Source organism: Oenanthe melanoleuca, chromosome 12 (genome assembly GCF_029582105.1).
Source record: "Oenanthe melanoleuca isolate GR-GAL-2019-014 chromosome 12, OMel1.0, whole genome shotgun sequence".
Lineage (NCBI taxonomy): Eukaryota > Metazoa > Chordata > Aves > Passeriformes > Muscicapidae > Oenanthe > Oenanthe melanoleuca.
Genome location: NC_079346.1, coordinates 8,899,094 through 8,921,940, shown reverse-complemented (window position 1 = coordinate 8,921,940; position 22,847 = coordinate 8,899,094). Strand labels below are relative to the sequence as shown.

Here is a 22,847-nt window from a genome sequence, read left to right as displayed (position 1 = left end):
AAGCTCAGTGTTTATAACATATTTTCATCAGTGCAAGGATAAAGTTTGGTTTTGCTAGAGCTCTTTAGAGGAAATACCTGTCTACTACCATCATTTAATTCCAGTATGGCTGAAATTAATATTTAGGTAGCCCCAGAGATATAGGAGGACTTTCTGCAGTTTTTCCAAAGAGCAATGCACGAGCATTACTGAATTATCACATAGTTGACAATATTTTGTGCAACATTCTTTTAGTATAACTTCAACTCCCCATCCAGAAAAGTACCTTGTAATGTTCAGCAATAACTATCAAGAATTTAGAAAACATAATTTTCCCAAGTATTTATCTAAGAATGCTCTTAATTCAGTAGTACAGAATTTCTGCCACCTTGCCATTTCATATTTGATATTGTCTTTAAGGTTTGGGGGTTTTTTATAAGTTATTTTGACCTCAGCTTTGGTGTTATTCACATCTGGTATAACAGAGCTTTCTTTTCTGTCCCAGTCCTGCTCTGACTGCAAGATTGCTTGGACTTGGAATTCTCCTTGGGGTCAATTTTACTTGGAAAACAGAGGTTTGTGTTCATCTCCGCTGAAGCTGCTTGCTGCAAGTCTTCTTAAACAACAGAGCAGGGAACTGGCCTGGCAGCAGTAAATAAGACTCAAAAAAAGATTTATTTATTTAATGGGAATGCCATCTTTCACAGCAGAAAACAGCAAGTCTCTGTTGAGCATATGAAGCTTAGAAGGGGACTATAATTCAGGGCTTTTGTGCAGAAAACATAGCAGTGGTCATCTTCCTGCTGCTGGGCCATTTGAATGTGCTGGAGCACAAGGGTTGTCATGCAGCTGGAAGAATGAGGCTTTTAATTTTTAAATCTTTTAGTGCTCACACTGCGGGTTGGCTCTGCAAATGATACGGTGGAAATTGCAGGTGCACATTTCAGAGACCTAATTTTTTTCTAAGGCTGATTCTGCTGGGTTTGGTGGTGAATATGAAATCTAGCCTAGGTTTCTAGTCTAGAAGTTGGAGCAGTAGCTGACCTCTCTATGTTTGGAGAATAGAATGTGGTATTAGGGAAATAATCTGTGAGGACTGGAATAATCTCCATGTGTTGATACGCTGTTAAAATGTGCCCAAATGAGTTCTGAGTTTGTTTCTTTAATAAATAAGTAAAATTTCTCAGAGGGATATGTAAGGTCAGATAGGTAAAAATAGTGCTAGAGAAAACAAAGTCTTGCTTCAAATTTTAAGTAACACAATAGTGCCATTGCTTTAATGTTAGTGGTTGTTGTTACGTGGCTGTGATATAAATATTCTGTGGCAGAATTGACTAATCCTCCAGCCCTTCTGTTGTGATCCAGATTAAATAAATGAAACTCAGCAGTATTATTTGGATATTAATATTTTAAGGTGAGTTAGAGGCAATGTTCAGAGTATTGTCTGGAGCATTTTCCTATTTAACAGGAATTCATCAGGAAAATGGAATATTTAAAAAGAATCTTTAAACCTTGGCAATTGCCTTCAGAATTAATTAAAGGCTACACACTTTTAGTGCAATCTGTCTGCAACAGCTGTGTGATACACTAGCAGTGAGCACAGGAAGCAGAATGGTTCAGTAAATCCATAAAGAGCTCCGTAGTGTAGCCTGTCATGAAACCATCAGATTTAAATGTAGGTTATCCTCCTCCTTCCTGTCCTCCCGGAGAGGTTGTGATGGGCTTAGCTGAAAGGCAAGCATAAAAAAGACAGTGATGCCTGTGCTTGAGAAACAACTTGGAAACGAAATGAGAAGATGCTGCTGGTTTTTTTTTCCCCTCTCTATTCTCACGTAGGGTGCACATGCTTCTATACTGATAGGTACGCTGTCATGCTCATTTCTAATGTATGTTTGCTCACTGAGCAATAAATACAAATTCATTTGCTAATGGGTCTGTAGCAAAGAGCAACAAAGAGCATTATATTCAGTGTTTCTCCATTGTGCAGGGTGATTAGATCCAGCCTGCAGAATATGCTGTACTACTGTTTTGGTTTGCTTTCTCTGTTCTCACAGAGTCATGAGGACCAGACAGTAGTTTCTTACCTGGATCACTCTTAAGGACTAGCTCTTAACAAAGTGACTTCCAGGGGGATATTGGTGACTGAAAGAAGACTAGCTGTATGTTAGAGCCTGATTATGGTCTGCTGGAATGAAGAACTAGTAGATTTTCCAATCTATTTCCAGTAAAGGTGCTCCAATAGGTAAAATGCTTTCAGTGAAACATTTGGGATAGTTTCAAATACAGATCAATGAGCTTGTGACAAGATCCATGTTGCTGGAGTGATGTCATATGCTGGCCTTTGAGTGGAAGTATTGGTTAGTTCTGCCCTGGTGGTTGCCAGTGGGGCTCTGTGGGACACACAGCAGAGTCATGCAGCTAGTAGGCATAACCTCTAGCCAGAAAGCCACTGTTTTCAGAAACCATAAATCCTGGAGGCACATGCCGGTTTTACTGTGTAACTGCTGGCAGAGGAAGGTTGCATTAGCTCAAAAGAAGATTACAGATTCCTCAGAGTGGTGTAGTATAATGACGTCTTGTGATTTTCAGCTGCTTCCAGATCAAAGATCCTCTTGCCATGTCATTGTTGCTGTTCACAACATAGTCAAACTTCTGCTGTTGGATGGCCATCACCTATTGCTTTGTTTGCAGGCATTTTTAGCTTTGAAGCTGAGGAGACTCCAGACAGTCGTACAACAAGCCATTGTGACATCTGCATGATGGCAGTGCATAGTACAGAGACACTTGTGTGGTTAAGGGGTTCCTTAAATCAAGTTCTCTCCAATAGAAATGGTGAAAAAGCATTAAAAATAACTAATGTGTTGGAATTGGAGCAAAATCTTTTCTGCTAATGTAAATGTGAGGGGGGTAGAGTCAAATTAGATCTCCTTTCTTCAGTCTGTGTGTATCTCCTTGCTGGCTTTTCCCACATAATGTCTCCCACACGATGAGAGTTTCTCTCAGGTGCTACAATGCACTCACTTAGCACCCTGGAAAAGAGACTCCTTGGGTAGTTCAGGGCAGTTTGCCAGTCTGGGTGAAGCAGAGTGTGTTCATGGCTCTGAAGCAGAAAGCACTAAGTGTCCATTATCAGGGCAAACAAAAGCCCCAGTGTGCACGTAGCCTAAACACAGTGCTGGTGCGGTGTGAATCAGTGGCTGTGTGCTCTGGGGGAAAGCTGCCAGCCCAGAGCCAGCATTCCTGAGCCCAGGCATATCCTGACAGTGCTGCCTACTTACCTACAAGAACCGTGTGAAGTAGAGCTTTTCCAGAGCTTCACAAAGCCTATATTTAATAAAGTCTTGTTTTTATAATACCTTCCATCCGCTGGATTTCACAAGTAAACTAATCCTCTCAACTGGTCTTTAGGTAGAGCAAAGATGCCAGTTTTACTGACAAAGGAGCTGGAGAGCAGACTTCTTTGGGGTTTTTTTGCAATAGTAGGGGAGTAGAAGATGGATCTAAGGGTCTTACAGCTATTGTTCTCAACATTGCTACTGTGTTTTCTGCACATTGTGCGCTGGGCATTGTATAGAATGTGTGTGAGACAGTTTGTGGGTTGAGAAGTTTGTGACCTAAATTGGTGCAGTTCTGCAGTAAATGCTGGAGCAGTTTACTCTTTAAATGCTGCAGATCTTTTTCTACCTCTGTGCTTTAAGCACTTCTGAGCTAAAAGCACTTTGAGCTTACCAGGAAGACCCAAGAGGGCTGATGCCCTAGGAGGGAAGTGATGATAGTTTTCTTAACTTTAACTACAGAATTAATATCACCCCTGAGGAGCTGAGTTGCCAAAATGAGCACAGCAGATTACAGGCCAGTTCTGGAGGAGATACTGTACTAATCAGCTCTGTGGAGCCTCTGACCCAGCTTGGCAGCTGTGTAGCTCTATGCAGCTTTGATACCCTGTCTGCAAGAGGGAGGGAGGGGAGGAAGGAAGTAGATTCACAGCTGCATCACCACCTACTTCTCAGTTTAAATGAGGTGGTACTCATAGTAAATTATTGAGTACTTGCAGCTGTTTCCATTTCTCCATGGGGAAAGCATTAATCTAAGCATTGCAGGTACTTATTACTGCATTTCCACCATGCTGTGGGTTTTCCCATGTTGTCCAGAGCAGTTGTTCCTGTCCATGGCATGGCTTGAGTGGATCACAGTAGGTTTCAAAAGGAGTTGGTCTAACTATCCTCTGGAGAGGAGTTGAACAGGTCTGGTGGTTCTGTGGGTCTGTCCAACACCCACCCTACGTGGACTAGCTTGCACTTTGAGACATGGGACAGGGAAGGAATGGAGCATTGTCCACAAAACAGGCATGTTTAAATCACAGTTCACAGTACTGGGAGAAGTGCTGTGGAGAAATGAGTGCCAGTAAGAGACTTCTACTCCAGAGAGTACAGTAACAGGTGAACAGGTAAAGGTGGTCTCCTCCTCAGCTGAAAATGTAACTTCCCAGGGAGATGGGGTCCCACAGAGTCTGCCTTGGCAGGACTGGGGGCAGACTGGTGGCCCCAGGGGGAAGCTGGGAACTGATGTGACTGATACTCCAGAGGCCTCATCCTGGCACCCAGGTTCTGCTTGGGTGGGTGATGCTCAGTGGCAGAGATGGCATGGGAAGGTTTCTTTTGAAGCATGAGTGGAGCAGCCTTAGCCCCACAAGAGGCTGTTGGTAGCAGTAAGTGGTAACAAAGAGAGGGTTTAATTATGATATCTAGATCAAACATGGAGTGAAGAGATTATAAGTTTGCTCCAAATTGGATCTCAGCTACAGTTTATTTAAACAGTGGTCCTGCAGGTTGTGTTTGTCTTAGACAGCGGTTTGTTTTACTCTGGTGTTGCTCATTAACACCATATACAATGTGCTGGCTCTATGGAAATTTGGTCCTGTCCTGGAGAACTTCCAATACAGCATCATAGCTCAGCTGTGCAGGAGTTGAATTAAATGTGGATTTTTCCAATGTTACAGGAGTAGTGATCAGCTTCAATGTTGCATGCACTTGCAGCATTGCACATTCTCCTGAGGATGCTCCACCTGTCACCTGATGTGTAGATGACTGAATTAAATCTCCGATACTCCCAAAGGCCTCTTGCTGTGGGTGCTATTGAAGGATTTTGAGTGTTAATCTTTACTCCTGGCTCCAAGGAGTTATAACAGCCTTTTCTCTCTTGCAGAGTGTTTACCATGCCTCTGGGAATGTTCCTTCTTCCCGTTCTCTGTTTCTTGGGAGCATCAATTCCACGGGGACTGCAGTATGTCACATTCTCACACAATGCTACAAAATTCCTCCACCTGTCCATGGACTTGGAATCTGGGACCATTTACTTGGGAGCCACCAACTTTCTCTTTCAGCTGACATCTGACCTGCTGTTGGAGAACATGGTTCAGACTGGACCAGTTCTGGACAGTAAGGATTGCCTCCCCCCAGTCTCGAAGCTGGAGTGCCCTCAGGCACACCACACTGACAATCACAACAAGCTGCTGCTGGTGAACAGTGTGCAGAAGGAGCTCATTGTGTGTGGCAGTGTCCACCAGGGAATCTGTGAGAAGAGGAGCCTGGCATCCATTGACCACGTCCTGTTCCGCCCAGAGAGCCCTGGTGACACTCAGTACGTTGCTGCCAATGATCCCAATATCACCACTGTGGGACTCATCGCCTACTCGAAGGATGAGGTGCCCTTGCTGTTTGTGGGACGAGGATACACCAGCCGAGGGGTGGGAGGAGGGATTCCTCCCATCACAACCCGCAATCTCAGGGCCCACGGAGGGGATGTTCAGGCTACAGACTCTCACTCCATTTTCTCCTATGAAGAAACAGCAAAACTGGCTGTGGGCCGGCTGTCAGAGTATAACCATCATTTCATTAAATCCTTCACTTACCGCTCCAGTGTCTATTTCCTCTTCTACCGGAGGGACCTTAAATCCCAGTCACGGGAGTACAAGACCTACATCTCGCGCATCTGCCTGGATGACTCCCACTATTACTCGTACGTGGAGTTACCTCTGCTCTGCCAGAGCAAAGCCAACACTTACAGCCTCCTGCAAGCAGCCTATGTCACCCAGCCAGGAAAGGAACTGGCCCAGGGGCAGCTGGACACCGAGGGGGAAGTGCTGTTCGCAGCTTTCTCCGCCTGGCAGGCTTCTTCTGGGAAACTGAGCGAGGAGTCTGCGCTCTGTGTCTACGCCATGGAGGAAGTGGATCGCCTGACCAACTGGACTAGGGATGTTTGCTACATGAGAGATGGGAAGTCAGAAGAAGGGACAGAAGTGGCATATATTGAATATGATGTCAGTTCCAACTGTGTCCAGCTGCCAGCGGTAAGTGGCTTTGCGCTTTTGAGCAGCCTGCAGTGTGTTCTTGTGTTGCTCTGTGTTCCTGAAGTTAACTTGCTTACACAGATGGATGTTGAAATCTGGGTTAAAAGCCTTTGGGCTCAGTCCGTTGTGTCCCACATGGGCAGGATTCCTTGCGGAGGGAGAGGAACTGCATGTGGCAGTGGGAAGAGCATCTGGTGTGACCTGGCCCTGAGGCCTGTCTTGTGGCAGTACCTAGGCAAGAGAACTGAAGCTGCTATTCAGGTCGTTCTTTATATGTGTCAAATCCTGGTCTGCACTGCAGGGAAGGAGAGGAGCATGTCTATGTGCTCCTGTGTGTTGGGAAGGGAGTTTAAGGGGTGTGCTGGGTCCCTGTTGCTTATGGTGAAGTGCACCTCCCAACAGCTGCAAGGGCACTTGGGAACAAAAGGGAACATTAGCAAAACCAAGTGTCAACACAGATGTTCAAAACCCTCCTGGATTAAGTGACCCTGCTTTGGCAGAGGAATTGGACTAGATGGTCTCCAGAGGTCCCTTCCAACTTTAGTAATTTGTGATTCTATGGAAGTACCAGTTTCTTATAGACTGCTTTAGTCCTGCAGAATTTTGGGCACAAAAAGGATGTTTTCCTGAGCTGGCTCTTTTTCCCCAAAGCTGTAATAGGTATAATCCTTTAAGTTCAGTGACAAAAGCATGAGGAGATGTTGCAGGATAAAAATATGTCCTAAAGCGGCTGTGACCCTGAATTCTCACCATCTGGCAGCCACAGTGGCTGCAAAATCAGGGACTGTGATACAAACACAGGGCAGCAGTGCTCTCCTGGATGCAGTGTCCTGGCATGAGGCTCTGTGAACAGTCTGTTTGTAGCAAGGGTATCTCAGGTCCTTAGCAGAGCAGTGTGTTATCTTGTGTCTTCCCTTTACAGAGCAGGCTGTCCAGAGAGCTGCCCCTTCCCAGCCTGGTGCCGCAAAAAGCAAAGTGGTACCACAGAGCTTTAGAAGTTTCTGGGCTTGGTTGTGTGGTTCAAAACCTGTCTTAAAATTATGGTTTTCCTTTCAGTAGCTAAAGCTGACTGTAGAGTACTTGTGGGACAAGGGAAGGGTAAAGAGCAGACTTGGAGCAGGATGAGCATAAGGGTAGGAGGAGTATGTAAGAGTTGGGAAGCAGGAGACTGTCCAGCTTGATGTCCTGCTTTCACTGTATTTCTTAGGCATGCCCCATGAGTCCTTGGAAAGGCCACATGGAAGGACTTGTCACAAGTGATTTTTAGGGGAGCTTTAGGGAGTTAAATGTCAAACAGGTACAAGCAGATGAGAAAAATGCTTCATTCAAAATGATATAGAGCACCCTTATACCATTTGATCCAATGGTGAAGTAGATGCACAGGGTGGGAGATAAGAACAGTCTCTCTCTCTGTGATTCCTGGTGCATGAACCCGGGATCCCAGCTGGATGGTTTGGCTTGAGTGGGCTGACCACAGGATGGTGTCTTATTAACAAGTGTGTCCAATGATATGTAAATGTCCTAACAAACCTGATCCTTCACTATTCAGCACACAGTAGCGGTTGTCGTTCAAATTGTATCTAACATCATGTAAAGGTCTGTGCCAGCTCCTGCCTGCTCCAGTCAGGACTGAGTGGAAGCGGCTGTCAATGGACATTTTATGCAGGAACAGTTTTAACTCATTTTCAGTGGTGGCAGCTTGTGCTGGATGTAAGGATAATGCTAATTAATCTCACATTTTTCTGTCTCCAAACCAACTAGCACATAAGGTATGCCCTTTTCCTTAGTTAGCTCTGCCTCTGGGTTTCAGCCCAAAAAGGGAAGCTAAAATTGTGGTTTACAGTTCAATACAATCTCTTCAACTGGGGAAAAAAAGCCCCCAGCTGGTTTTTATAAGAATTTCAGACCCAGTTAATTTTAATTTGTTCAGTTTGCTGGAGATTCATTAGTTCCGAGATGCAGGAGGGTATGTAGAAGCTATTTAGTGACTTGATAAATTGGAAGTGTGAAGCATGTTTCTACAAGGCTTGGGAAGGTTGCATGTCTTCTGTGGGTGTAGTTTTCTAGGCATATATCTAGTCCTTTTGTTTTTAGTTCTCTTCATGCATAGATATAGCTTGTCCTGTTGTTGTTTCCTACCTGTGCAGATAGGATACACACAGCAGAATTCACAGCAGCAGCTGCTGCATTTCATTAAGACACTGGGTGATCCCTCAAGTGCATTTTCTGCAATGTTGCCAAGATGCTATTCATTGCAAGCAATTCAAACAGCTTCTATGTAAATTTATATGAGTACTTTATACAGACAGCCCCTGCGAGGCCACGGCTGGGCTGTGCCAGTGCTGGGAGAGCTTTCATAGGTCACGTTGGTTTGTGGTAGATAAATGTTATGTGTGAAGTGACTTGCCCTTGGCATCACAACTAGGCAACAGTAGTGCTGAGCACGATTGGCTCACAAATATTTCTGACTTGTATGTGGACTTTTTTTAAGCAGGCTTTGAAAAATCAGCCAGTAGTGAGGTCATTAGGCTCCATAATTTGTACAAAGGTTGCAAAAGATACCTAGAATCCCATTCAAAATCAGCACTTAATGCTTTGAAGCATGGAATTTTGGCAGTGGACTGCTTCCTAATAAATCTTATAGGAATTGGATAGCTGGAGAAATATAAATCTTTAAGTTACAAAATGATTGGAAGAAGCTTAAAAATCAAACGACAGGTGGTAAGAAAAACATATGACACTAAAAATGAATGATAGTTTAGAGGATGATAAAATCATTGAAAGAGGATGGTAGCAGTTATTAAAAGCTATAACCTCCTCAGACTTTGTCAGAACCTTACACCAAGTGTGCAGAAAAATCATTGAATTAATATTTGAAAGGAAAAGAACAAAGCACTGGACTGAAAGCAGTGCTAGTCTAACTGGCATGGTTTGTTAATGGAACTGCTGTATCAGGACTTGCCTCCCTGCTAAGATAACAAAGCATTTGAGAAGGGAACAGAGCTGAGCAGGTTAAATATATTTTACTGTGGGATTTCCTTAGACATTACCAAAAGCTGCTGATTACTTCTAGTTTCTCCAGGAAGCAGTGAAGTATTAAAAAAACAAACAAAGCTAACAACAACAACATAAAGACGTGCACAAAAAAAAAAAAAAAAAAAAAGAGAGAGAGAAAAATGGGAGGAGAGGTGAGAAAGGGCCAGGTTTTCCACGGGATCAGTGAGTGGAGATAAGCAGAAGCCTCAGGAATGCCATGATGTGCTGTTATCATGGATCTGTGACGGGGGCAGCTCCATTGCCTGGTGCCGGTTGGTATGGGCAGCCTGAGCTGCCAAAACCAAGCCACAGACATCAGACAGAAGGAATACATAACCCTGCTCACAAGGAGTCTAAATTGAATTGCCTGAGGCAAGAGAGAGAGCTGGAGTCAGTATGGACCACATGGTTAATGTGCTGCTCCACGCTCAGCTTTGTCAGAGTAATTAGTAAGGGGCTGGAGAGGAGAGTGAAAACATTATCCATAAGGGATTTCATGATGAAAATCTTGAATTTACACAAGCCACATTGTTTGAAGACAAGCCACTGATCAATTAAAAAATGGTGGTTTAGATAGTAATTGTTGGATGAACAATCCTACATTCAGTCTCCAAAAGGATACTGTAAAATTGAAATGGACATGGAACAAGGCACCAAGAAAGATATAAAGCAACAGAGGAACTATCCTAGACAAGACTGAGTTTGTTACTTAGGAAAAAGATGAATCATAATGGGATATCTTTTCTCTGCACATAACAAATAGTAAGTTGGCAGCTTCATTGTCCCTCTTTAGAATGCAGTAAGTGAAGGTTTGGTGGCACTGGGAGGGAACTAACTGGAACAGAAGAATGACTGTTTCTGCACATAGCAGTGGAGTCAATGTTCAGAACTCTCACAAGGCTGAGGAGGAGCAGTGTGCAATGATGTCTCTTGTATGTGCTCTTTGATTCCTAAGTGCAGTTAGTAAGCTCTTTGCAGCAGATTGTGTCCCACCCTGTGTTTATGTATGTTGTGATGCGCTGAGATTAGGACAGACTTAGAATTTAACTTGTAGGTGTTACAGTAAAACCATGCAAATTTTTTGAAGTAAAACTTCACAAGGTGGCTTTGCACTGGAAACAGAAATTTTCTTATTTTCCTTTGTTTGGAAAACACAGTAAATCTTCCCCAAAGCAGTATTGTGGCAGTGTGTAACAGCAATGTTTTTTGGAGAACTTGAGAGAGTTTCAATGCATTTCATTACTGATGCTGAATGAACTGGCTGAAATGTCTGCAGAATTCTGTGAGGGTACAGCCAGCCAACATAACTAAGCTAATTATTAAAATATGGGTGGTTTTGCCCTCAGTAAAAAAAGCTTAGAGGGGTTAAAGCTGAATTCACTGCTGGGGAATCTGGGTAGAAGGGGATGGTGGGAAGTGTTTAATGTGCCAGTGTTATTTGTACCCATTTTTTGGGTACTGATTTCCCTGTTCTTTTCACTCCTCCAAAAGGACACCCTGTATGCCTACCCCTGTGGCTCTGACCACACTCCCAGCCCTATGGCCAGCCGGGTGGCCTTGGAAGCAGCCCCGCTCCTGGAGAAAACTGACGCCCGTCTGACAGCTGTGGCAGTGAATGTGGAAGATGGGCACACCATTGCTTTTCTGGGAGACAGCAGAGGAAGGCTGCACAAGGTATGGTCTGCATGCAGCAAAAAGGATAAAACTAACCAAGGATGCTCAAGTAGAAGGGGAAAAACGCAGTTTTTGTTTTTCCTTGGGGAGTTGGGTTCCTACTAAAGATTATTATCAGGTGGTCTCTTCTCACCCTCTACTGCCTGTGGAAAATGTGAATGCCCAAAACGTGGCCACATTGCCTTTGGTTACATCTGCAGTGAGGCAGCAGCAGGGCTGGTGCATCCTGTGTAGTTTGCACAGGTATTTCTGGGCATGTGCTTCATGAGGCTGAAGTCTCTGCACCGAGGTTCTGGTGGGAGGTTAAAATTCTTGCACACAGCAGTGGTTCCAGCTTGTTCCTGTTGTAGAATGGGTGCCCCCAGCTCCTGTGGTGGTGCTTTGCCTGCTCACAACTGTGACTCTCTTTCAGGTGTACTTGGGAGCCCAGGGAGAGGCACACACCTATGCTTCAGTATCTATCCAGGTGAACAGCATGGTGAGTGGAGACCTGCTGTTCGACCAGTTGCAGGAGCACCTCTTTGTCATGACCCAGTCAATGGTAAGAGCAATACAATCCCTTCCACAGAGGAGCTGAAAGCACTAGGTGTCCAGACAATCTGCTGACAGGAGCGAGGAGAGGCAGGGAAACTGCACCTGGCTAAGCCTGTGCTGGGCAGCAGCTGCCTGTCAGTCTTCCTACAGGAACAGGGACTGAGGACTGACCTTTCCCAAAAGCTGGAGGAAGCATGGAGAAAGACTTATTACCCTAATCCATGGCTTGTTTGCGTGTGCATTTTCTGAAGTGTGTCAGGCTGGATCAGCAGTGATGGAGGAATGTGAACTGCAGGCTGTAAAAAGCTGCTCTGCTGGCATGGATACAAGGGACCACCAATTCCTGGATTCCACTGTGTTGAGCAGAAACTGTTTGGACAGCAGTTTGCATCTCCATTTGAGCAGAAGAAAGCCTCTCTGTTCACATGTGACCCATCTTGGTTTTGCAGGAGATGGAAAAGAGAAAAGAGAGATTTTGTTTAATTAAAGTGTAGCGCTTCTGGTTTTAATCAGTTAAAAGATCAAGCTGTTCTTCTGTAACCTACAAAAAGCAGAAATGTGTGGGAAATGCCTTCAGATAGCAGAGGTGTTCTCTGACCAGGGATATAATAACATACTTGCAGATGAAATCAAGCTGTGGAAGGACCCATGTGAGGCACCTTTCTCTTTACTCTTGCTTTCTGTAATTCTATTTGTGCCTAGAGTCAGTTGGAGGAGAAGGCATTGCAATGCCTCAGGCTTTTGGGATATTGGTGTCTGCTGAGTAGGAAATCCAGCCATGGATACTTTATTTGAGAGGATTTGTACCACCACTCATATCAGCTCCTTGAGCTGGAAAGAAAAGGATCCTCCTAGTAAAGAAAAAACAGTCCTTGAGTTACTCTGAAGGGAAGAAAAAATAAAAAATGAGAGCCACTGCTTCCCTTCACTCCCCCAGTGCACTTTGAGATACTTGTAAAATTTGAAACACTTCAAAGCAGGAGTTGAAATTTGTGAGTAGAAGAAGATTAGGGAAATCTGAAATATATCCTTAACAGTAATTGTTCTGCCAATTAAAAGATGCAAATTACATCATGTACTTAGCTAAAGTAATAGGTCTGGGATTAGAAGTTGATATTTCAAAGTAGCTGACAGTGGTAGCTGAAGTGTAGTAGCAGATTAAAGAGGGCAAGAGGCTGAAATCAGCAAGTATGGTAAGTTAAAGCATAAAAATTTTGCAAGTAAAATTTACCCTGAGATGGCAGAAAGTTTTTGTTCCACATTGATCAAAGCTTCAGGGTCTACTCTAAGTCAAAATGATAGTTCTGCGAGGTAGAGCTGGGCAGTAGTGCAGATGGATTCAGAGACCTCAGCTGTAGCTGCTGTCTCCAGCTTCAGTCACCTGTGTGTCAGGAGAGATGATCTCATATGTCAGAGTTCAGAAAAGCAAGAGAGTGGATGACAATCAGTCGGCTATTCTGTAATTCACTTTGTTAAAATCCAGTTTTATGACTAAATAAAATTTCCTCCTTGCAAGATGTGTTGTGTTTTTCAAGAATAGCCGATGAATAGCAATACAGTTTGCTTTCCTCAGTGCCTCTCTACAGCCTCATGTTTGGACGTCCTTCACAATATGTGAAATGGCTTTCATATGGGCTCTGGAAACTTGTTCCTTTTTTCTTTGTCTTTATGGGAGGATAAATTGAGGATCAAGAAGTTGTTTTAATGAGCATGCAGATGATGGGACTTGCTAGTTAGACATAAGAATCCAATGATCTGGGAGCTTTGTTGTGTGTGCTGTGTTTTCCACTTTTCATTTTGTTCTCTGGCAGGTGGTAAAGGTTCCCATAATGGAATGTTCCCTGTACTTGGACTGTGAGTCCTGTCTGGCACTGAAAGATCCCTACTGTGGCTGGTGTGTCCTTCAGGGAAGGTAAGATAGATCCCTGTTCACCTGTAAGGATTTTGGAGGGAGAGTGCCTAGGGATTGTCCCTGCTTACTCTCTTCCTTTTATCTGTGTCTGGATTTAGTTTTAGTTCCTTTATGGGGTGTTTGGTCTAATTTATCATTCTTCTCTCTACTTCTCTAAAACACTGCCAGCAGCAATAGCAGTTGCATACAGAGACATCAAAAAAGCAATGTTTTTTGAGTCTTTGGCACCACCCACAATACTCCTGTTTATTAGATTTCAGCCTCATTTGAGTCAGCTGAAACTACCACACTGCAGGTTTAGAGAAGCTATCTTGTCTCTTCTTCTGGTGTCTTATTTAGCAGTCTTTCACTTCTTGTTTCCTTACTGTGTTGCTGTGTCTGCTTGCTGGCTCTGCTTCCCTGTAGAAAGTAGTTCATGAGCCCTGACACCCAAGAAATGCCTACCCATCTATAACTTAGCAGCAGTTCATCCTGTTACTGAAGGTGGTGGGAGGCTGGGACTTCAGTGGCTGGTGTAGCAGCTTCCCCAAGACTCTAGCAAGGCTTGAGACAGCCAGGGTCTGCTTGGAAGCCAAACACAACCTGCTGCTCAGGTCTCTCACAGGGCTTCTTGCTGTTTCCCTGCAGGTGCAGCCGTCGCTCCGAGTGCTTGCGGTCCAGGTTGAGCGAGCAGTGGCTCTGGAGCTTTAACTCTACACAGCAGTGTCTGTCTGTCCAGTCACTAACTCCAGCCAATATCAGCAGAGAGGAAAAGAGAAATGTGAGTGGTGGTGATCCTCTGATGATGCTCAAGCTTATAGAAAGACCTCTGCAAACTGAGGAGTCATAAGGTGTTCTGTTGCTTTCACTGGGGTGCTGAAACACTGAACCTTCTGGCACGTTGTCTGCCTCACATGAGGGACTTATCTCCTGGTATAGCCAAGCTGTTAACTCAGTCGTTTGGTTGCTTCTTTGTTTTCCCTAACACTAAATGTCCTTGCCTACAGTGAGTTACTAGGTATTCTGGAGTATGTGATGCCTGCTTGGATGGGGACCCTCCTTGTTTTAGTATTTATAAGGTGCCTGTGTCTGTGCTTTCAGTGTTTCTGTCACTTGCTGTCAGGAAGGCCTGAAAGGAGTCGCCCAAAATTACAGCTCCTGTCTGGCATGTGATAGCTGGCAGAAAAGCTAAGAAGGTGCTGGAGTGATTTGAAGTCTGTCATTGTGTCAGGAGGTGGCAAGAACCTGTCTTTTTCTAGAGGCTTGGGCAATGGGGAAGTTGTCAGTTGATGGAGAGATGCCAAGTTTAGTTCGGGAATGGCAGGAGATGATGAATGGAACAGTCAGTCCTAGGAGACATTACAGGAAAATGAGTGTTTTTGTAGATAACTACTTTAAGAGATTCTTCCTTTAAAAAAACAGAACCAAAAAATTATATTAAATGAAAGCCAATTATTTACTGGGTATTATTGAACTGACAGATATTCTTGGCCATCTCTGACTTACCTCCTCTGCGTGAGGAAGAATTTTATTCGTGTTATTTCGAAGATTACGAAAGCCCAGCAGTTCTGACAGAGTCAGGAATCATGTGTCCTTCTCCAGATCCCAGCCAAGCACCAGCTTTGCCAACAGGAACAGGTTAGTGAAATGCTTTCAATGGAGCATGATAGCTCTGATAACATTGTTGGGAGAAAGTACGTTGTAGGTCGTCGTATTGCCAGGATTAACAGCCATGAATATATGTGGACTGTCAGCAGGTGCTCATTTCATTCCTCATAATATCTGTTTGCTTTCTACTTGTGTCACACACATCCTGTGCTATTTTGGGCTGTTGCCAAATTCCAATGCCAAATTCTGATAGTTGGAAAGGAGATCCTGTTTGAAGGGTTGTATGCAAATCTGAATGTGATCTGAAATGCAGTCTAGAGAAGTGGCTGGTTTGGCAGCTTTTTCAAAATCTGGGGAGAAAATGCTCATAAATATTGCTTTATTATTAGAACCAAGCAAAACGCAACCTTTTTAAAATCCATGTGGTGGAAGGAGAAAGTACATGTAAGGAAAGGCAAGAAGAGACCCATGGTCCTTAAAGATAGAAATAAATCTGCATATGTGGCATATGTGCTATGTGGCATAACCTCAGAAAATACACAGTCAGCCTGTGAACAATAGCTGGCTGAGTATTGCTGATTGGCCACTCTGAAGAACCTGGAAAGTTCTTGGTTTGTTTTCTTTGCATTGGATTTTACCCAGCCTGTCAGTGTGAGCTCTGATGAGCTGATCTCTTCAAAGAGCTTGTTCATCAGAAGTAAAAGGCAGGTGTCCATTGGGATGCATTCCCCACCATTCACCTAAACGGCTAAACAGATTTTTCTGTACAAGTGTGCAGCTGCTAATAGGTATAAAGCAATCTCCATGGACATAACATGACACCAGAACTCAGCTAACATGCTCATTCAATCTCAAACTCCTTCATTTTCAATATTATTTGATAATATCTGGCTTTCACACTGCTTTAGTCTGGAACAAGCCCACCAGGTCTCCATTCAGAATGGTCAGGCTAAGAAGGAAGAGGGCTTCATGGACTGCCACTGCAAGCAGAGTGGGCAGGATTTGCTTCTCTGTTTAGTTGTGTGGGCCTGAATTTAAGCACAGTTGTGAAAAATCAGTGTAGATAAAGCCAGTTCTCATTATTCTAGGCTTCAGATATTCTTATCAACTTCTTTGTAAGTCAGCCTTGCTTTTATTCCAAGATGCCCTACCTACATTACGTTCATATTGTGTCTGAGACTTATCAAGTGGTTCCTGTTTTGTAGCCTAAACTTGCTGGTGGATAGTTTCTGTCTGTTTGATCTATTTGTGTTGTCCTTTTGCTTCCGCCGTGCTTCTCCCACTCAATGAGCTATGGCCAGATGTCTCTAGCACAGAGTTTTGCTGTTTAACTGTGCCAGCTTCTTCTTCATGTTCTCTTGTTCCTCAGACTTCCTCTCTCCTTCACTGTGTTGTTATTCCCTCTATGCATAGCTTCTGCTAAGATGAATTTGAAGATGGTAACTAGATTAATATATTGTTTTCTAAATGAGATCTCATTAGGGCCTTAGATACCAGCACTTTCCTATTTCCACTTATGATACTTTTCCCAGTTCACTAAAATATTTGCCATTTTCTGGCCTTATTTTAAAGGTTGCATACCAGCTCATCCATCATACATAGCTGTTGAGGTCCAAGTTAGTAGCACGAACTCTTGCTCTCAATCTGCAAGTGCTTGACCTCATCTTCTGTACTGTCAAACAGCATTATTGGCAGCCATGGGTAATAATGGCTTTTCTGGAGAAAGGAGTATTTATAAATATGGTGTCATAACCCTAGGTGTTAGCCTTTCTACCACTGCCAAATGCAATCACCTCTATGACAGTGATAGGAGTTGGCAGTATTGCAGTGACTCCAGCCTCCAGATACATTGGATATACCCTTATTTTCTGCACATCCTGGGTTTCAATACACCCCTCATCACTGTTTTATTAGCATTCTGTTTCCCTTGCCATCCTATCAGGAACCCAGCTTAGAGCTGACTGGTTTTTCGCATGTTGATTGTTTTGTTGTGACTAGAGATTGCTTGCAGGAGGAGCTCTGAAATCTCATTCTGAGAGGAGCAGTGTACAAGGTTCTTGTTACTTTTATTGTAAACTGTTTCAGAGAAGCAGCAGTTCCTGGGGTTGAGCAGAGAATGCAGTATGTTCCCATTATTTGGAGAACTAACGACCAGCTCTAAGTTTGGAGGCATTTGTCTGGGACAAGATTAATTAGCTGATTTAGTACTGTCGTATGCAAAATATCTCCTTCCAGCTGATGCTATCAGCTGCAGTAAGTTTCGACCATCTCTGCAGCTATTTGGTCTACAAAAAACAGTGACAGTCTCTTTGCAAAGAGAACAGGGCTATCCTGAGGCTTGCAGTTGATGTGAGACCTGGATTTTAAAGCAGATTAGCCTTCAGTCGTTGCAAGTGAGATTACAAATCTTATAAACCTCTTCCCTGACTCACTTCTTAGTCTGGTCATAGAATAAAGCTCTCAAGGTGAAGGCAGCATGTGAAGGGCACATCAGTTCTAAGTGTTTCATTTTCCTTTGGATGACAAAAGAAGACAAGCAGCTTTGAACCTCAGTGTTACTTCTTCCTGTAATACAGAGATGGCAGTGGAATTAGAGATAAAGATGGAGAGATCTTCAGACTAGGCTTCTTTCCCATGGGTTGGCAAGAGCTGTCACAAACTACTCCTAATGAACTTGTCCAACCTGTTTTTAGTGTCCATAGGATAATCCAGTGATTGAGGTGCTAAAAGCATGGAAGGGAATCTGTCTCAGTGTTTGACAGTGCCTATCCTAAAGCACGCTGTGTCTCCTAACAGTATGGCAAACTTGTAGGGGCTCCATTTCTAAGAAATTTTTATTTTCATTTTCAGATCATGTCACCATAAAGCTTGTAGTGCGTTTCCATGACATCTTCATTGCTTCTGTGGACTTCTCTTTCTATGACTGTGCTGCAGTGGCCCTGCTGTGGAAATCGGCACCGTGAGCACCTGCTTTTTCTCTTCTGTAGTTCTAGGGAGGGTGGCTGTCCCTTTCTGGGTTGTCCTGTCTTAGCAGCTGCTTTTCTGTCATTCTTCCAGGTGCCAGAAGTGTGTGAGCAGTCTCTGGGGATGTAACTGGTGCATCCAGCAGCACCTCTGCACCCACAAAGCAGCCTGTGAGGAAGGAACCATTATCTACAATGAAAGGGTGCGTCTCCTGCTCAGTCCTAGTCCTGTGTGCTCTCACAGCCTCAGTGAGTCAGATCTCCTCAGGTAAAATAGCAGCTGTCAGTCACATCAAGCGTGGAGGTGAACTGTTGCAGCAAAGAGGAGCTCCCCTTGGAATGACACGAGGCTCTGCATCCCTGATACTACAGCTTTGTGGGGAAGTGCCTTCAGATGAAACAGGTCACCCTTGTCCTGGGGCTGTGCAGCCAGTGTTGTCAAAGTGGAAGGACAAGAGCAAGCTGGCAGGGAGATGGATCAGGTGCCCTGTTTCTGGCTCCCACAGGTGGCCTTGCATTTTTGTGGAGGATAAAGACTGGCAGACCTCCCCCTGAGAGGAGGCCAGTGCAAGCATCTGTGAGAAGAGGGAGTGTTGCTGGATCTTCTGCACTGTAAACTTTCCCCAGTCCCCTGGCAAAAGATGGTATAAGATGTAGCTCTCATTTAAATCCAGAGAGTGAAATAGCTCTTGTCTATGGGAGGTCATACGGAGTGTTTTCTGCTTGGGTTTTATTCTATTTGATTTCTTTCCCTCTTCTCATTGCACCGTGTTGTTTGTTTCTAGGCCCAGATCCCAACCTCGAGTGTGTACCCCTCTTCAGCTGCTCCCCTCACCAAGTCCTCCACCACAGCCCCCAGCATGGCCACCAAAGCTGTCACCACCCCCGTGCCTGTGGGCCCCAGCACTGTGCCCCACACAGAGCCCATCCACGTCACGCCCTCCGCAGCCTCGGCCACCACGACGGCGCCAGCGCCGAGCCCCAGCTACACCCAGCTGACCCTCTCCAGTGAGGCCACCTCTCTGCAGGCTGCCACAGCGTCCCCACTGCCACCACCAGCAGACAAACCCGCTGTCACTGTGCCAGAGACAACTTCTGCTGCATCTGTCCTCTCCAGCCCGTCTAAAAACATGGATCACATGGCCTTGCCCACTGAAGGGCCAGCCACAGCCCGGGAGGCCCAGCACACAGACCCACCCACCACCCTCGGGGGTAGCCCTGTGCACACCTCTGCAATGGCAGCTGTAACACCTTCCCCTCATGTCACGAGTTTCAAGTGGCCTCCAAGTCCTTTTCCCACCACAGAGGCACTGACATCTGCCATCTCATCTCCCCAGACCCCCAGCCAGGTGCCAGGGAGCCCTGCTGTCTCTGATGATGCTCCTGGATTGCCAGGAACTGAGCGCTCTGTTTCAGAGCTGCCAACATCAGCTCCCCCGCAGTGGCTGCTGGAGGAAGGCACAGAGCTCCAGGACACAGAGGACTGGATGGATTTGCTGCAGGCTGAGAATGACACATCTCTTTTCTCTGCTTCTACTCTTCTGTCGGGTGATGGTGATTCTTCAGAGAGGGATGTCCCTGACTTTCCTAGGATCCTTCACCCTGACCTCGATTATCAGTATGATGCCCCTGAGTTTTGGGAGGAGGTTAGTTACTGGCCTTTTGTAATTCACGGTCTAAGGCTGTAACTCTTTGAAGTTCTCTTACAGATTGCCAGTCTAGTATTTCAGCACACTGGAGGGGTTGTGTCCTGTGGTTTTTTTCAGAGTGAAGAGCCTAGCTGGGGTCCAAATGCATGTCCCTGCGTGCAGGGAATCCAGGGATCTTCGTTGTTTCCTGTCAATGTGGCAAGGAAGATAACCCTGCTGGGAAAGAACTTCCACCTCTATCAGGTATTCAACTCAATGCCATCACCATCAAGAAGCTGCATTAATGCAGGATACTGCTTGGGCAACCTGGCCAGTGGACTGCTAAATATGTGTAAGATACAGGTGTGACTGCTTAGGTTTGTCTTAGAGGAATAACCTATTTCTGTGCATAAAGAATTCCATAGCTGGATATATTATTGTGTAGAAGGTCACCCAGAGAAGGGGAGAGAACAGGTGTGCACCAACCTGTTGGAAAAGATCTGCGTGTAAATTACACCTGTGCTGCACTGCAGATAGTAGTTCTTGGAATAACTTTGTGCTGAATCCTTTTTGTTTGTGTCTCCATAAACTAAAAACAAGTCATCTGTTTCCTTTCTGGCATGCTCATGTTAATGTGGCTATTCCTGCCATACCTGAAACTTCTGAAGTGGGGAAAACCACCCTTGACAGCTGTTTCTTGGGTGTGCCTCTGATAAAAACTCTCTTTGCTTCCCAAGACAGAAGATGATTTAGTAACCTTTGACAAGAGAAACCAACTCAGAACATGCAGCCCACAGTCTAATTGTTACTTTATACATTAAACCTGACATACTGCGCTGCTCAGAGGAGCAGAGCTGGTTCCAGAGAGATGCATATCTAGCTTTTTTACAGGAAGTATCTAAGCAATTCAGTGGAAGCTTTATAGGAAAGAGACAGGGAGGAGAAATATACACTTACTGTTTGTGACATGCTCTGCCCTAATCTGTTCTTCACCTATTCTTCATCTCCAAGCTAGTGTTTCACAGGGATGTCCTGGTATAACTTCACAGTCCCACTGCCTTTGTTTTTTTTAATTTCTTTCTCTGTGCTAAGTTCTCTGCACAGTGACACACATGCTCCATTCTAGGTGTTTTGTGTTGGTTTGCCTCTCATACATGGAGGCAGTCACAGCATAGACAGCCCTTGAATATAGCACAGAATTGGCATAATGAGAGGAATGAGAGGAGCACAGTGCTGGCTTGGTGGCTTGAGGGAGGGTGCTGAACTGGAGAGGCAGGAGGACACTTGTGCAGCCTGAAGCTCTGTGTCACTGAGAAGTGGTGCCATGTGTCTCCTGCAGGACCAGCAGTGGGACTATGAGTGTGTCTTGAATTTGGAGGGGAGAACAGTGGTGATGGAAGCTTATGTGGAAGGAGAAGAAACAAACAAGTCCCTCTGTTATATCACCTGCCAGATGAACCAGGTGAGTGCTGGGATTACTGTGCCATTTCACAATTCACACTGGTTTTGCTCAGCAAAAGAGTAGGATGGAAGGCAAACTCTGGAAAACAGAGCATATTTTGCAAAAGTATTTGTAGGATATTTAGCACTCTGGGGCCCTCAGCTGTGATGCTGCTGCCTGCCACTACTGGTAGCTTCAACCTCAGGAAGATTGTGCAGTCTGAGCCACATGACCTGGTGCTGCAGGGGATGGTGCTGTCTCTGAACTGGCCAGCACAGTGCCACTCCTGCTTTTAGCTTGACACACTGCTGTTTGTCATTCTCTGCATCGTGGCTTCTGTGATGATTGTTCTTTTGTGAGAAGAAAAATGCTGTTAGTACTGATTTTGTCCTTGGTGATAGAAGCAAGACTGTGAATTGTATAATTATCAGGGAAAATTAAAACAGACATGTACGCTTCTGGATGCTGTGTGAATTTTACTTAAGGCAAGATTTTCAAGCAGAGATGTTATTTTTAGTTCACAATCTCATATATTTAAGGGAGAAGAACAACACAGGCTCTTGTGCACATAAGCCCTGCAGACCAGTTGTGATCCTACATCATCAGTTCTAGTGAAATTAAATAAATGCCAGCTTGAGCAGCTTTCTGAGCAGGTGGCTTGTAGATAGGAATTGGCCACTTAGGAATGCAGTTAGGAAGTTAGGCAAGTATTGTTGTGAGCACAGAGTTGTTTTTCAGTGTTCATCTTAGTGAACTAAAACCTGCTACTCTTTCTAGAGCATAATTGTGACTGTGAACCAGTGAGGGCAAGCCTGTGCTGCCACTGCCCTCCTAACACTGCCTTGTCTGCATGCATGGAAGCTCCATGTAGGCTGTATGTGCCATGCACTATTCAGTGTGGATGCTGGTGCTTCTTGCCTACTCAGCTGGTTTGGTTTTGCCTCTGTTAAGTCCTCTTGATGATCTTTGTCTTTGCAGTACAGTTACACAGCACCTCAACTCGAATTCAATGCTGTGGTGTTTGTACAGAGGCGACGACACCTTCGAGTGGACAGTGCTGCAGATCTCCATGGTAGGAGTGCAACACCTTCCCAGTAAAAACACAGCAAATGAGGTGGAAGGGAACTGAGAAATCCTCAAATGAGGCTTTTTGTACCTGTGGTGGCCCTATCACAAGAAAACTAAGGAAAACAAGCTTCACTTCTGTTGCTTGTCATGTGGGCAGGAGGGGGAGTAGGGTTTGTAAAAGCCACCAGGTTGCTGGGTTAAGCTGTGCCCTGTGGGGATGTTTGCAGGTACCTCTGAATTTTTCTCCTTTGCAGTGACTTTTTACAACTGCTCTGTGGGACACACTGATTGTAGCCGCTGCCAAACAGCTGACTCAAAATACAACTGTGTGTGGTGTGGAGGTGACAACCCCAGCTGTATCTTCAGGGGCTCTTGCAAGGAAGAAATTGAAGACCTGTGTCCAGCACCTCTCATTCACTCTGTGAGTAATTTGCTCACTGGTGTACTGCACACAGGGCAAGAAGGGCTCTGTTCTGCAGTGGAAATCAAAGGGCTCTGAACTCAGAGTGCAAACAGTGCAGCTCATTAATGTATTGACCTTCTGAAGAGGAAGTTCAGTTGGGGTCCCTCAGTGTTGTGAGGATTCTAAACTGTTGTTGCTGGGCCTTCAGTTTGCTGGTAGAGAACAGTGGGGAATCATTCATTTATATCTCAGTTGAAACTGGCACACCAGAAT

At 44.8% G+C, this 22,847-nt stretch overlaps 1 protein-coding gene across 1 annotated transcript in view; it reads left to right on the top strand.

Annotated features, from left to right (window-relative positions):
- Window positions 1–22,847, top strand: part of PLXNB1 (plexin B1) — a 77,315-nt gene that overhangs the window by 32,715 nt on the left and 21,753 nt on the right. The window contains exons 3-15 of the mRNA XM_056501749.1: window positions 5,185–6,328; window positions 10,856–11,038; window positions 11,451–11,579; window positions 13,384–13,484; window positions 14,112–14,244; window positions 14,945–15,101; window positions 17,922–18,030; window positions 18,129–18,237; window positions 18,820–19,680; window positions 19,801–19,926; window positions 21,002–21,124; window positions 22,082–22,175; window positions 22,426–22,592. Of these exons, the coding sequence (XP_056357724.1) occupies window positions 5,195–6,328; window positions 10,856–11,038; window positions 11,451–11,579; window positions 13,384–13,484; window positions 14,112–14,244; window positions 14,945–15,101; window positions 17,922–18,030; window positions 18,129–18,237; window positions 18,820–19,680; window positions 19,801–19,926; window positions 21,002–21,124; window positions 22,082–22,175; window positions 22,426–22,592 (3,426 nt within the window). The 5' untranslated portion in view covers window positions 5,185–5,194. The remainder of the gene's footprint in view (window positions 1–5,184; window positions 6,329–10,855; window positions 11,039–11,450; window positions 11,580–13,383; window positions 13,485–14,111; window positions 14,245–14,944; window positions 15,102–17,921; window positions 18,031–18,128; window positions 18,238–18,819; window positions 19,681–19,800; window positions 19,927–21,001; window positions 21,125–22,081; window positions 22,176–22,425; window positions 22,593–22,847) is intronic.